The sequence below is a fragment of the Sciurus vulgaris genome (genome assembly GCF_902686455.1).
Source record: "Sciurus vulgaris genome assembly, chromosome: 5".
NCBI classification, from domain to species: domain Eukaryota; kingdom Metazoa; phylum Chordata; class Mammalia; order Rodentia; family Sciuridae; genus Sciurus; species Sciurus vulgaris.
In genome coordinates, this window is record NC_136465.1 from 78,309,573 (window position 1) to 78,321,236 (window position 11,664).

The 11,664-nt window shown below is 40.6% G+C and overlaps 1 protein-coding gene across 1 annotated transcript; it reads left to right on the forward strand.

Moving 5' to 3' along the window:
- The first annotated feature begins 1,610 nt into the window (after positions 1–1,610).
- Positions 1,611–10,138, forward strand: GABARAPL1 (GABA type A receptor associated protein like 1). Its single transcript, XM_079143034.1, has 4 exons — positions 1,611–1,973; positions 6,314–6,392; positions 7,370–7,488; positions 8,776–10,138. Exons 1-4 carry the CDS (start codon positions 1,884–1,886, stop codon positions 8,839–8,841), a joined length of 354 nt encoding a protein of 117 aa, XP_078999160.1. The 5' UTR covers positions 1,611–1,883; the 3' UTR covers positions 8,842–10,138.
- The last annotated feature ends 1,526 nt before the right edge of the window (positions 10,139–11,664 follow it).

Below are 11,664 nucleotides of genomic sequence, written 5' to 3' on the forward strand. Positions count from 1 at the left end.
TATTGTGACTGATTGTGTTAATTTACATAAAGAAAACTAGCTTCTGTATAATATTTTAAATGCCATACTGAGAATAAATACAAAAAGCACACTTTGGCAATAGATTTTGTATTCTAACATAAAGTATTAGTATTTAGAAAAGTCTTGTGGCAGAAAGATTAATCAAAATTTCAATTTCAAATTATTTTTCATATACTGTATAAATTGTCATTGTGCTGAAGTATCTTTAAACTAAAAGTTACAATCAACATTTTAACGAGTCATGGATGTTTCCAATGCTCTTAAATTTTTAATTTCCACTATAATTGTGCTCAACTGGTTGTAAAGTCCTCCTTTGGAAGATTTAGCTCTGTCCGGGTCAAAGTTATTCAGTATGAAAATAAGGCCTAAAAATTATAAACGTAAAATGTGATACAATAATTCATCGATTTTCACATATTGAAAAAAGGTTGAGACACCACGGAGAATAATAAATTAACGTTAAGAAGTGGGGCTTTGCAACTGATTTTCCAGTTTCAATAATGAAACTTGGTTTCTTTTATTTTGTGGCTTTATTTTCTTAAAGAGAGACACTGAGACACTTACCAGAGAGTTGCTGCTGTTGTCCAATATTTTTCCAAAACTCACCTGAAATGCAAATGGCAAAGCAACCCTTCTACTCTACATATTCACCATTTTTCCACTGCCCTCCCCCTACGGACTCATGGAATCACTGCCAATAGGATCAGTTGGAAAGGTCTTAGTCCTTTGGTTCTAGGAAAAGGAGTGTCAGAGAAAGGCCTTACTTCCCTCAACTGCCCCACCACCTGGAGCCTTCCCCCAGCATTCCAGCAGCGTTCTCAATCCACCTGAGGTCATTTATCCTGTAAAACTATTTTTTTTCGGTGAATTTTTGCAGGAAAAGTTGGGCATCATAGTTAATCATCTAAATGAGTTGTTTTTATTTTCCAGAAGAGAAACCTAACTCCTGGGTAAACAGGGGAAAGTGAATCATGTCTATATTTGAACGTGCACGGGGACAATAGTAGTCTCTGATACCGTTTCTTCTCTGAACCTATATTACACTTCATGCCCTTCGCTTTGCACATCTCTTCAAATTCCTGAGTCACGCTCTGTTTATGTTGCTGTTCTAAGAACAAATTGCAGCACTCGATCCAAACAAAATGACGCCAATGTGGGGAGGGAGGGATCACAGAGGAAGCCAGCCTAGCACTTTGGGATGCCAAGGCGGGTGCAACCGTCAAAGGTCAAAATGCAAGCACGGGACATCTCTACCTCCGCCAAGGAGATCCCAGGAGGCCCGGTCGCTCTTCCCTCCTCTCCAGATCCCAGGAAGGGTGAGCGTCCTGTGTATTTGTTTTGAGGCCCAACCAAGAAACGCGAAGGAGAGGGAAGAAGACATTTTTAGAATGTTCTTTTGCTTTGAAAATAACCCGTAATATTACAGTGACAATTCAAAAACAATTATAACGAAGCCCTGTTTTCAATGGAATCGATTTGGGAAAAGCGTAGACACCCAGAGAATACACTGAAGCAGAAAACGACCCCGTCGACCCCCGCCCCGCGGCGCCCGGAGGCTGGGGGCGGGGCGGGGGCGGGGCGCCGTGACGTCACAACACAGACGCGCTGCCTCCGTGTTTTTGTGTTCCCAGCTCTTCGGAAAAGCCGCCTGGATTTCTTTACCTGGCCATCCTACAGCTCCAGGCCAAGGAACCCAGGATCCTTTAACAAACGCTGGGCCAGACAGTTGAGGCGGGAGCTGACGTTTCTGGAGCGATCCGGATAACGCTGACATTGGCGGAGGGTAGCAAGAGGCGACGGACGCAATCGCCAGCGAGGGAGGCAGGCCCCGTCCGGGTATCTTAGAAATCCTGCGGTCCGTCATGAAGTTCCAGTATAAGGAGGACCATCCTTTTGAGTATCGGAAAAAGGAAGGAGAAAAGATCCGGAAGAAATATCCGGACAGGGTCCCTGTGAGTGCGCGGGGAAGCGGGGAGGAGGAGGGGAAGGGGCTGGGCGGGGGCGCGAGGAGGGCGTCATGGCTGCCCCGAGGCGCAGGAGGGTCTCGGGGGAGGGAGGTCTCCGAAATCACTTAACCCTGAACGCCCTTCACTACTACAAGGGGCCCTGGACGTGCAAACTGCGGACCTTCGTAAGTCCGTGTCGCCAGGACCGGTACCCATCTTCAGAGGTGTCTGCATCTTTGGAGCGGAGCCTACGCGTCGAGTGACTCAGCATATTCAGCACATGTGTAGCTTGAAATGTGCACTAAATAGGGTCCGCTTGTGCCAGAGATTCGTTTGGGGGCACAGATTCACTACCTTTAGGAACGCACGAAAATTAGGGTAGCATCTGTTACTTCGGGGTGTGCTTCCATCAATTTCTGCTTTGGATGGTTCTCTGGATCATGTTAATTTTGGTCCTAATATCTTTGGGCAATGGAAGAAAAAAATTCAGCGCCCAGATTCTTGTATTCGCTTAGGAATGGGGGCGGGGGAGCGCCACAAGACAGGCCCAGAAAACAAGGTCACGTTCTCCTCGTAACAGCCTGCTAGCCTCACCATTCTTGCTCCGAGGCCAGGTGCGGCGGCCGCAGGCCTTCACCGGTAGTGAGTGTGGTCAGGCTGCCCAGACCCAGTGGCAGGACTGAGGCATTCTCCTCTCAGATCTGAATCTCGGAATAAGTGGTCAAAACTACTGCAGGCAGTGAGGAAGAACGAAGAAATATTAGATATCTTTCAGCATCCGGGCGTTTTTCCCCCCCCCCCCCCCCCGCCCACTTCCCTGTTTTTTTTCCCCACCCTAATGTAGGCTGCTTAGCCAAATAGCAAGGTTTTTAAGTGTGGTAGAGGAATCAGTGGCTATTGGGTTTGGGGATGGTGGAGCAGAGACTTTAAGGTTGTGCTCTTTAGCATCACGCAGGGGCATTAGAATAAGTATTACCCGTAATTTAAAAGAATTGGAATTACCTGATTTTTTTTTTTTTTTTTTTCTTGACCGTTGGGTGCTCTTTGGAGTTCTTGCACAATCCCTTCTAACTTTCATGGCCTTTTAGCTACCAGAGGATGCCTGGGCCTTAGCCCAAAGTGGAAATTCCTTGCACCCCTTTTTCTATAAGGAAGCGGAGATTTTAGGGCTCCACTGTGTTCCCCAGGAATTATACACATACTGCAAAAACAGGAGAGCTAACCCTTACCTGGTACATGATCCTTTACAAATTACTTACTTAATCTCTGGAACTTGAATGACTACTTGAAAAATTTTTTCTCAATTCTAGTAATAACAGTCCCATTTTAAATAATATTTACCTCACACCATTATAATCCCTATTCTACAGATGAAGAATCTAAAGCACAAAAAAATGAAATTACTTATTAAAGGCCTGTGGTAGTAGCAGGAATTCCAACCTTAGCTGCTGTGCTTTGGGAGCCCTTAACCTCCATCCTTTATCATTTTAAAATTTCTAATACAGTTCTGTTAACCAGAATTAGTTAAGTGTGCACTGTATGGTTTACATTTTTGAGTACCGAAAATAGATAAACTGTTGTTAACCTCAGGAGTAGCCTGGTGCCAGCAAGGACTCTTAAAGCAAAATGACTACCTTTTATTCAGAACTTGCTAAGGACAGCTTCTGTTCTTCCAGTAACTTTGCATAAATCACAAACTCTTGACTCTTGTACCTGTTTGTACAATCTACTTAAAATTCCCATATATTTTCCCAAAATGAAGCTCTTCACATTTTATTCACCTGCATTCACTCAGGATATTTTAATCTAATCCTCCCTATTTACCTGCTAAAGGTTTGCTGTTACCAGTTTTACTTTCATGATACTTTATAAGCAAGACCATTGGTAAGATCTCATGGTCCCTCCAGTTATACTCTAACCAGTGATGAGCCTCCCAACTGCTCATGAAGTGCTCAGCCTATGACCCTCTCCACTTGTGACGCAGGAAAAAGCTCTACTAAGTGCAGAGATGTGTGCCTTGTCTGTGCATGCACGGTGGGACCGAACCCAGGCCTTGTACTAGGATGTAGACAAAGTACAACTCCAGTCTTGAGCTATACCTCCAGCTCCAGATAGTTGGTTTAAATCTGTGCTTTAAGAGGAATTTGCTGTGCCTTTGGGCAGAACCAGTAATCCTACTTTGCTGAAATGTCCTTTGTACAGAATAGAGTGTAAAACATTCTTCTGAAGCCCCACTCTGATTGCTCATACAACCTGAGCTTAGCCCCATCAGTAGGTGCGCTTGTGCCCTGGGATGGGAAGAATTCATGGGATCTTAATAGCTACAACATATTGAAAACCTGCAGCAGCAGGAAACTATTAGGAACACATGATCTATTTTAAAAAATTTGTTATTAGTACTATGGAGGATTACCCACATTTCACAGATGAGGAAAACTGAGACCCAGAATGTCTAAATGTTTCTATGGTCTGTCACTGTAAGTAGAAGAATTGCTTTTCTAGAGACCTGAATATTTTCTGATCAACCAAGGCCTTAAATCACTTTTCCTCTTCCTGTCTGCTGTCCCCTCTCCCAGGCGCCCCCAGTTGTCACTGTAATCAGCTTTGTTGCTCTTGTTCTACCTCCTGCTTTTGTGGTTTCCATTTCTTCTTGATAGGAGCTGCCAGGTCTCAGAGCGCTTGTGAGGAGCTCTGCCAGATCTCAGAGCACAATGTTAGGCTCCATCTGTTACCCTTTGATTTTTATAAACTGTGCTGTCTCCTGTCCATCTTCATATTTGGACCTTCAGTGGTTTGTCTTTGAAGCTCTTCTTTTTCTTCTTAATTACTGGCTCATATCTGTATATCCCAGCTTTTATTTTTATTTATTTGTTTATTTACCTTTTTGGTACTCCGCTTTGAACCCAGGGTCCCATACAAGCTAAGCATATACTCTACCACTGACCTATACCCCCAGCCCTCCAGTTTTCTTTTTAAAATTCAAAGTGTGATTATGCCCAAGTGTGCTCTTCCTGGTGTAGGAATCATTTTATCTGTAAACACAAAGTAAGTTTTTTACTGTTTTCATATGTTCCCTTTAACTTAAGAGATTTCAGCCTCTTCATTCAAATTAATTTTTATGTTTAGTGAGTTTTTTATACTTAATAAAGCATTTTCACATAAAAGTTATTAATTTTATATCATAATAATACCATGAATTTGTGAAAGATGAATTTGAAAGTTATCTTTTACTCATTGGAGTATTGAGTCTTAAAGAGGTTGAATGACCTATTGAAGATCACCCAGGGATACTTGTTCAGTATGTTTCTCGTTCACTTAAGTTTTTGATACTTTCTATATTTTGTATCTGGAATGATTATATTTTCTGAACTAAAAAAATCTAGAGTTAATGATTTTACATTAGGTATTTTATAAATTTAAGTATATAAAATAGTTTGATATTTATATCTTTGTTTTTCTCAAAAAAACATGATCTTCATAAAACTTGAAGATATTTTAAGTATTATAGAAATATTTAATGTAGACATTGAAAACCCTTTAAAATCCTAACAATATTGCCTAATGGTTTAACATTGACATTCTATTACAAAGTGTCATTTATTTTAAGAATTATTTTAATATTTTGTTCACTTAATAGTCTTAAATATTTCTTTGCATTCTTGAAAATTTTGGTGAAGTATGATATTTAAACATAACCTGTTTGTGTTAGTAACCTCTTACTAAAATAAATACTTAGTCAACTTATAAGAGAAAATGTGTATTTTGGCTCATGGTTTCAAAGATTTTAAACTATGGTCAGTTGGCCCCATTGTTTTGGTCCTATGGCAGCAAAGGATTTATTGTGAAGCAAAACCATGCACCTCATGGCTGGAGTATGAAAGAGCAAAGGTTTCCATAGTCCCTTTTTAGGACACTCTCCCATAGTCCCCTTTTAGGACTTGAACACTCCTACTAGGCCCCACCTTTTTAAAGGTTTCACCATCTTGCAGTAATGCCAAGCTAGAGAACAGGTCTTTAACACATGGGTTTTTAGAAGACATTTAAGATCCAAACCATAGCACTGTACATTGGCATTTTTAAAAAAGAATAAAGCTAACAAGTGATTAGAACTATCTGAGAAAACCCAGATAATCTCCATACTCTAATTAAATACCAGTGTCCTATATGTCCCTTACAGATAATTCATAATTACTTAAAATCAAGTACATTGTTGGATGGGGGGATTAAAAAGTTGTATTAAGCCTAAGCAGTCTCAACTTCCATCTTTACAACTGTGGGATATGGAAGGAAAAGCAACATGTTGGGTTCTGTATTTATTTATTTCCACTTCCCTACTCTTCATCCAGGTCATTGTGGAGAAGGCTCCAAAAGCCAGGGTGCCTGATCTGGACAAGAGGAAGTACCTAGTGCCCTCTGACCTCACTGGTAATGCTCTTTCTCTTCCCTGACCCTTCATTTCATGACAAAACATTTTTGGTCCTTATCACATGCATGAGAGTTGGAGAAGATATGTGGGATTTTCAGAGTTATCCGATTCAAAAAATGACATAATAGTTCTCTCATCTCCAGATTCCTGTACCATTCCCCATCACTGATTTAGTTACAGCCAAGCAAAAAGCTTTGAAAGAAGAGATCAGACATCTATCATTTAGACTGCTTTTAAAATTAAGCCTTATTGTGATAGCAGTTTGTTCCAAAAAGAAAACCAGCCCATTTTGTGATGAGATCACATTTTAAGAGATTCTGAACTAAATACCTTATCTCCTAATGGTAACAGGAGATAACAGGTTTCGTAGATTCTCTTTGGAAACATAATATATTCACTCTCTACCATGAGACTTAATGGAATACCCACTGCATCCAGGATACACTAGAGAGATTTTTGTAGATACCTTTGGTCTAGGGATAATATATTTAAATATTGGCCTTCTAGAACTTTTTCACCTTTTTTCTGAAGAGGTTAATTATTGAACCCATTCATTGTCCCAACACTGAATGTCTGTGCTATGATTACCAGAGTCCAGTGGAACTCTATCATTACTTTGTCTAAGGGTACAAGTAAGGATGGAAAGGTATTTCAAGTTAGTTGTAGATAATAATGGAAAAGTTTTGGTTTGAATATGCACAGTGTTCCCTCAGTCTGAGTGAATATGCTAGCATTAGGTCTGAAATTGAGTAATGAGAAATTACTCCACTGTGGCATGCCAGGGACTACATAGGTTCTTAGAGTTTCACTTTTTGTTACTAAAGCTCTTGGAAAGTATTTGGCTCTGTTCAGATGACATATAAAGCTGAGACTTACTCTAAAGGGGGACAGTTAAAATAGAATTTTTTTTTCTGGTACTTACCTTTCTACTAATACTTTGTTTTCTTTTTACCTCTTTTCCTTTTTCTTTATCCAGTTGGCCAGTTCTACTTCTTAATCCGGAAGAGGATCCACCTGAGACCTGAGGACGCCTTATTCTTCTTTGTCAACAACACTATCCCTCCTACTAGTGCCACCATGGGCCAACTGTATGAGGTAATGGTTCTGGTCACAACAATAAGAATAGTCTGGCATCCTCTAGCTTTTGTTCCAGTGTATGTCGATAACACACCTGGGAAGTAGAGCGGAGGTGTTATTTATCAGGATCCTCTTACACACAGCAGTGTATGGCGGATGAGACACCATTTGTCCTTTAGTGATTGAGCACCCTGCTAGATTTAATCCTTTAGAGCTCTCCTCTGTTTGACCATAGTGTTTTAATACTGGATTGCTTTTTAAAGCAGCAGTAAATTGTTTCTGATAGAAAAAAACTTGCAAAGTGTCTACCCATCACAATTCATGTTATTCTTCTTGGTAACATAATTTGTGAGAGAACTATGTATTTCAACCCCAGTTCATTATGCTATTCCCATTTACCAACAGATTGAGCAAAAATACCATGGTAAAGGTAGCCCCTTCTCACTCTGAAGCTAAAATCCTCAAACTAAAGCAGAATCTTCACAGTTTATTCTCATATAAACTCTAAAAAGTTTATTTAGGACAACCACATAGGGAAGATTTTCTTCTTAAACTAAAACTAAGACTATGGAGGAGATTTACTATTATCTGGACACAGATAAAATAAAGTTTAAAATTAAGACAAAGTCTTTATAAATTGATTCATTTGCCTTAACAGATAAATCTAGTATTTTATGTGATTTGGTTGTTTAATAGCAAATGGTAGGAATCTAATTTGAGAAAAAGTATTGTAAAGGCTATTATCATACTGTGGATACAACCCAAGATTGTAACTATATTATTCCTTGAAGGGTTTCACACAGAGGTTGCCTTTTCCTGAGCTCTGTTAGTTAATTACGTGAACATTTAATAAGTGCTAGCCTAACCTTTATTCCATAGCATATGTACACTGTGAATATATATTCCAATTTGTGTATCTTTTGGTATCTTCATTCTTTTTGCTAGAATTAGCTATTTAAGAGTAGTTATCTTCATATACTGTGACCTATGTGTATTCTTTTCTCCATCAAGTCTTTTCTGTTTGTGAAGTTAAAGCTCAAAGTTTAATTCCAACCACTTCTGTCTCTGTCTTTGTTGTTGATTTGTTCCCCCTATTGTTTTTGCAGTGCTAGGTTTGGAACCCAGGGCTTCCTGCTTGCCAGGCCAAGGGCTCAACCACTGTGCTACATGCCTCACCCTGTTCCTGTTTTTAATGGGAGCTAATGATAACTTCCATACTTAATTTACAAGGTTGTTCAAGGCTCAGAATTCTAGGGATAATGAACATGGATATTTTCTAAACTGTCATCTTGTCTTTTCCTGTAGGACAACCATGAGGAAGACTATTTTCTGTATGTGGCCTACAGTGATGAGAGTGTCTATGGGAAGTGAGTGGCAGAAGCCCAGCAGATGGGAGCACCTGGACTTGGGGGTAGGGGAGGGGTGCGAGTGGGGCTTGGGGAAGAGAGGGAGGGCTCCCACCGCGGAGGAGACAGAAGGTGAAGACATCGGGAAACATTACACTGCACACACTGTCATCATATTTTCACATGCTCAATTGATGTTTTTTGCTCTTTCTTCGGCCCAGGAAGAAAGTATGTCAGGATAGAGCTGTTGAATTGACATTGATACAGGAGTGGGGATGACATGATTTCGCAGCAGTGCTGAGAATTAACTTTTGTGCAGTTTTCATAGGAGGTTCAGGAGGTGGGCAAGTTGAGGCTCAAGATTAATGCAGTCCAGCAACAGCTCCCATCTCTTTGGGCAGAAATTTCTTTTTCTTTTTTTTTTCTTTTTTGACATTTATACAGGATAGGTAGGGAAAAGGAAACAGGAATGCTTTAGGACTTGTGGTAGTGGACCATACCTGGGGACCAAAAGACATCCACTGTAATGAAGGTTTTGTAGCCCCTGATCTCTCCTATCTTTCCACTTCCACCCCACACACCCATCCTAGTCTCACATACAGATGTCACTGTATCACCCTGGTGGTGGCAATAGACATCCACACAGACATTTAGATGGAGTTCTCCTACCTTTGGAAAATAAAGGGCAGGCATGAAGGTGGTTATGATTATGAGATAGCTTTGATGGCTTTAAACTGGAATCGAATGAGCATTGAGCATCTCACTAACCTGTTCTTTCTCTGGTACCCCTTATTCCACACCTATCTTGGAATTTCAGGAGCCTCAGGCATTTCTAGTCACAAGCTAAAGCCAGTCCTTTAGCATTTCATTAGCATTTTCCATGTATTGGGACAGAGGTATCTTCCATATGGAGGGGGCAGATAGAGGAAACATAGATTATCTTCACTTCCCACTCATCCAGAATTCTTGCTCCCCTGCTGCTGCCCCTTCAGTCTCACAGGCACAGGAATGCTGTGTGATGGCCAGCTGCTCCCCTCCAGTTTTCATCAATTGCAGCTGCTAATTAGAAAAGTTCCGGAGGGATGGCTTAGTAATTCATAGGGATTTTATTGATTTTTCTTTTCATTTAGGGTTTTTTGTGGGGTGGGGGTGGGGAGCAGGAATTGCACTCAGACATGACATTTCAGTTCATCTCTGCTGATGATAATGATTCTTCCTGTTGGGGAAAATCTGTGTGTCTGTTCTGTCAGCTACAGGTTCTTGTATAATGAAGTCACTGCTGTCAGGCCAAGGAAATAAAATAATTGCTTATCTTAAAAATATACCCTGAATTCAGAAATGTTGCCTTTATTGGGTATGTGTTTGAATAGACAGCATTTTTCTTTGAACAAAAACTTCGCGTGGGGGTGGCTATTAGCAGTGAATACTCACATAAGATCAGGTGCATGTTTACTCAGCCCTCCACTGACCAGGTAGTTGCTGTCTGAGGGTGAGTGTTATGGAAGGCAGTGTGCCTGGTGCCATGGTGATGTGTACATGATTTTCTCCTCTGCAGATAAGTGCTGTGTCACTGTGTTTCTGAAAGCTGAGTTGGAAGACTGCCTGCATTAGAGTATTGGGATGGGGTAGGGGTGTCCTAATTACAAATGAAGATGTCTGGGCCTTGTCCCAGTTTTAGCTGACTCAGAATCACAGTGTTGTAGGTGTCTTAATTTTTAACAAGTTCCTCATATGATTTCTGCTGTACACTGAAGTTTGCTCTCTGCACCAGGCTGTGCTGGAAGTTCCAACCACACTTTATTTTTTTCCACTACAGTTTGGTCCATATAAGGCCACCATCTTCCAAAGCATCAGATAGCAATAAGTAAAGCTCCTGGCATAAGAACAAGTTTTGTGTCTTCTGACTATCTCAGCCTTCTGTTTATTCAGAAACTAGTATGTGGGCCTGTAGGTGTGCTATGGGGGTACAAGTTGTATGAGAGAAGAAACAGCCAAGAAATGAGTAGAATCTCCATTCAGAGAAACACGAAACCCAATTCTAACCTTCCTTGATCTTTTGGCAGCTGTATCCCCAGATGATATCTTCCTCTGTAGAGTTTTAAGGAATATGACAAAGTTACCAGAAAGGAAGTAGGAAGTCATAGAAGATCCATGACAGCATTATACCACCCACAACCAAGCTATGCCGGCTGTGTTGCTTGGGAAAGTTAAGTAAGGTTCGAGAGGAAAAGAAGCAGCCCAAACCCAGAAAGCACCATGTAATTTTTCAGAAAATGGAAAGCTCTGAAGGAATTTCAATCAAAGCATTGAAAATGGACATGTCATTATTGACAAAAATACCGGGGCACTATTCCATAATAAAACTGAAGGAAGCTAATATTTGATTTACTGAAATATGAACTGTATTTGGAAACTTAGCAAACTTCCCCACAACTGGTGAATGAGAGTGGATGAATGTTGTAAAGAAAACATGGTGGATCCAACCCCTCCTTGCATACCTGAAACAGTCCCTGTGGTAATGGAGATTGCAGGCTGTAGATAAACCAAAGGGTTACTTTGAATTTAGAGGCTCTGTCTCTCTCTGGAGGTCTTTGCTTATTTTAGTCCTACTCATCTCTGTTGTCCAAGTGGGAAAATTGTATCCTTGGATGGGGCATTACATTCTATTTTAGACCTGCTCTCTGATTTAAAGATATATAAAATTTAACAGCTAAAGTTCAGAGACAAAGCCAGGCTGGATGGATACTTCTCTGCTCTTATTGGCGTTTGATGCTTTTTCCTGAATGTGTTTGTCAGCATTACTTTCTGATCTAGCTTTTAACACTTAGTGTTCTCAGGCCATTTTGAG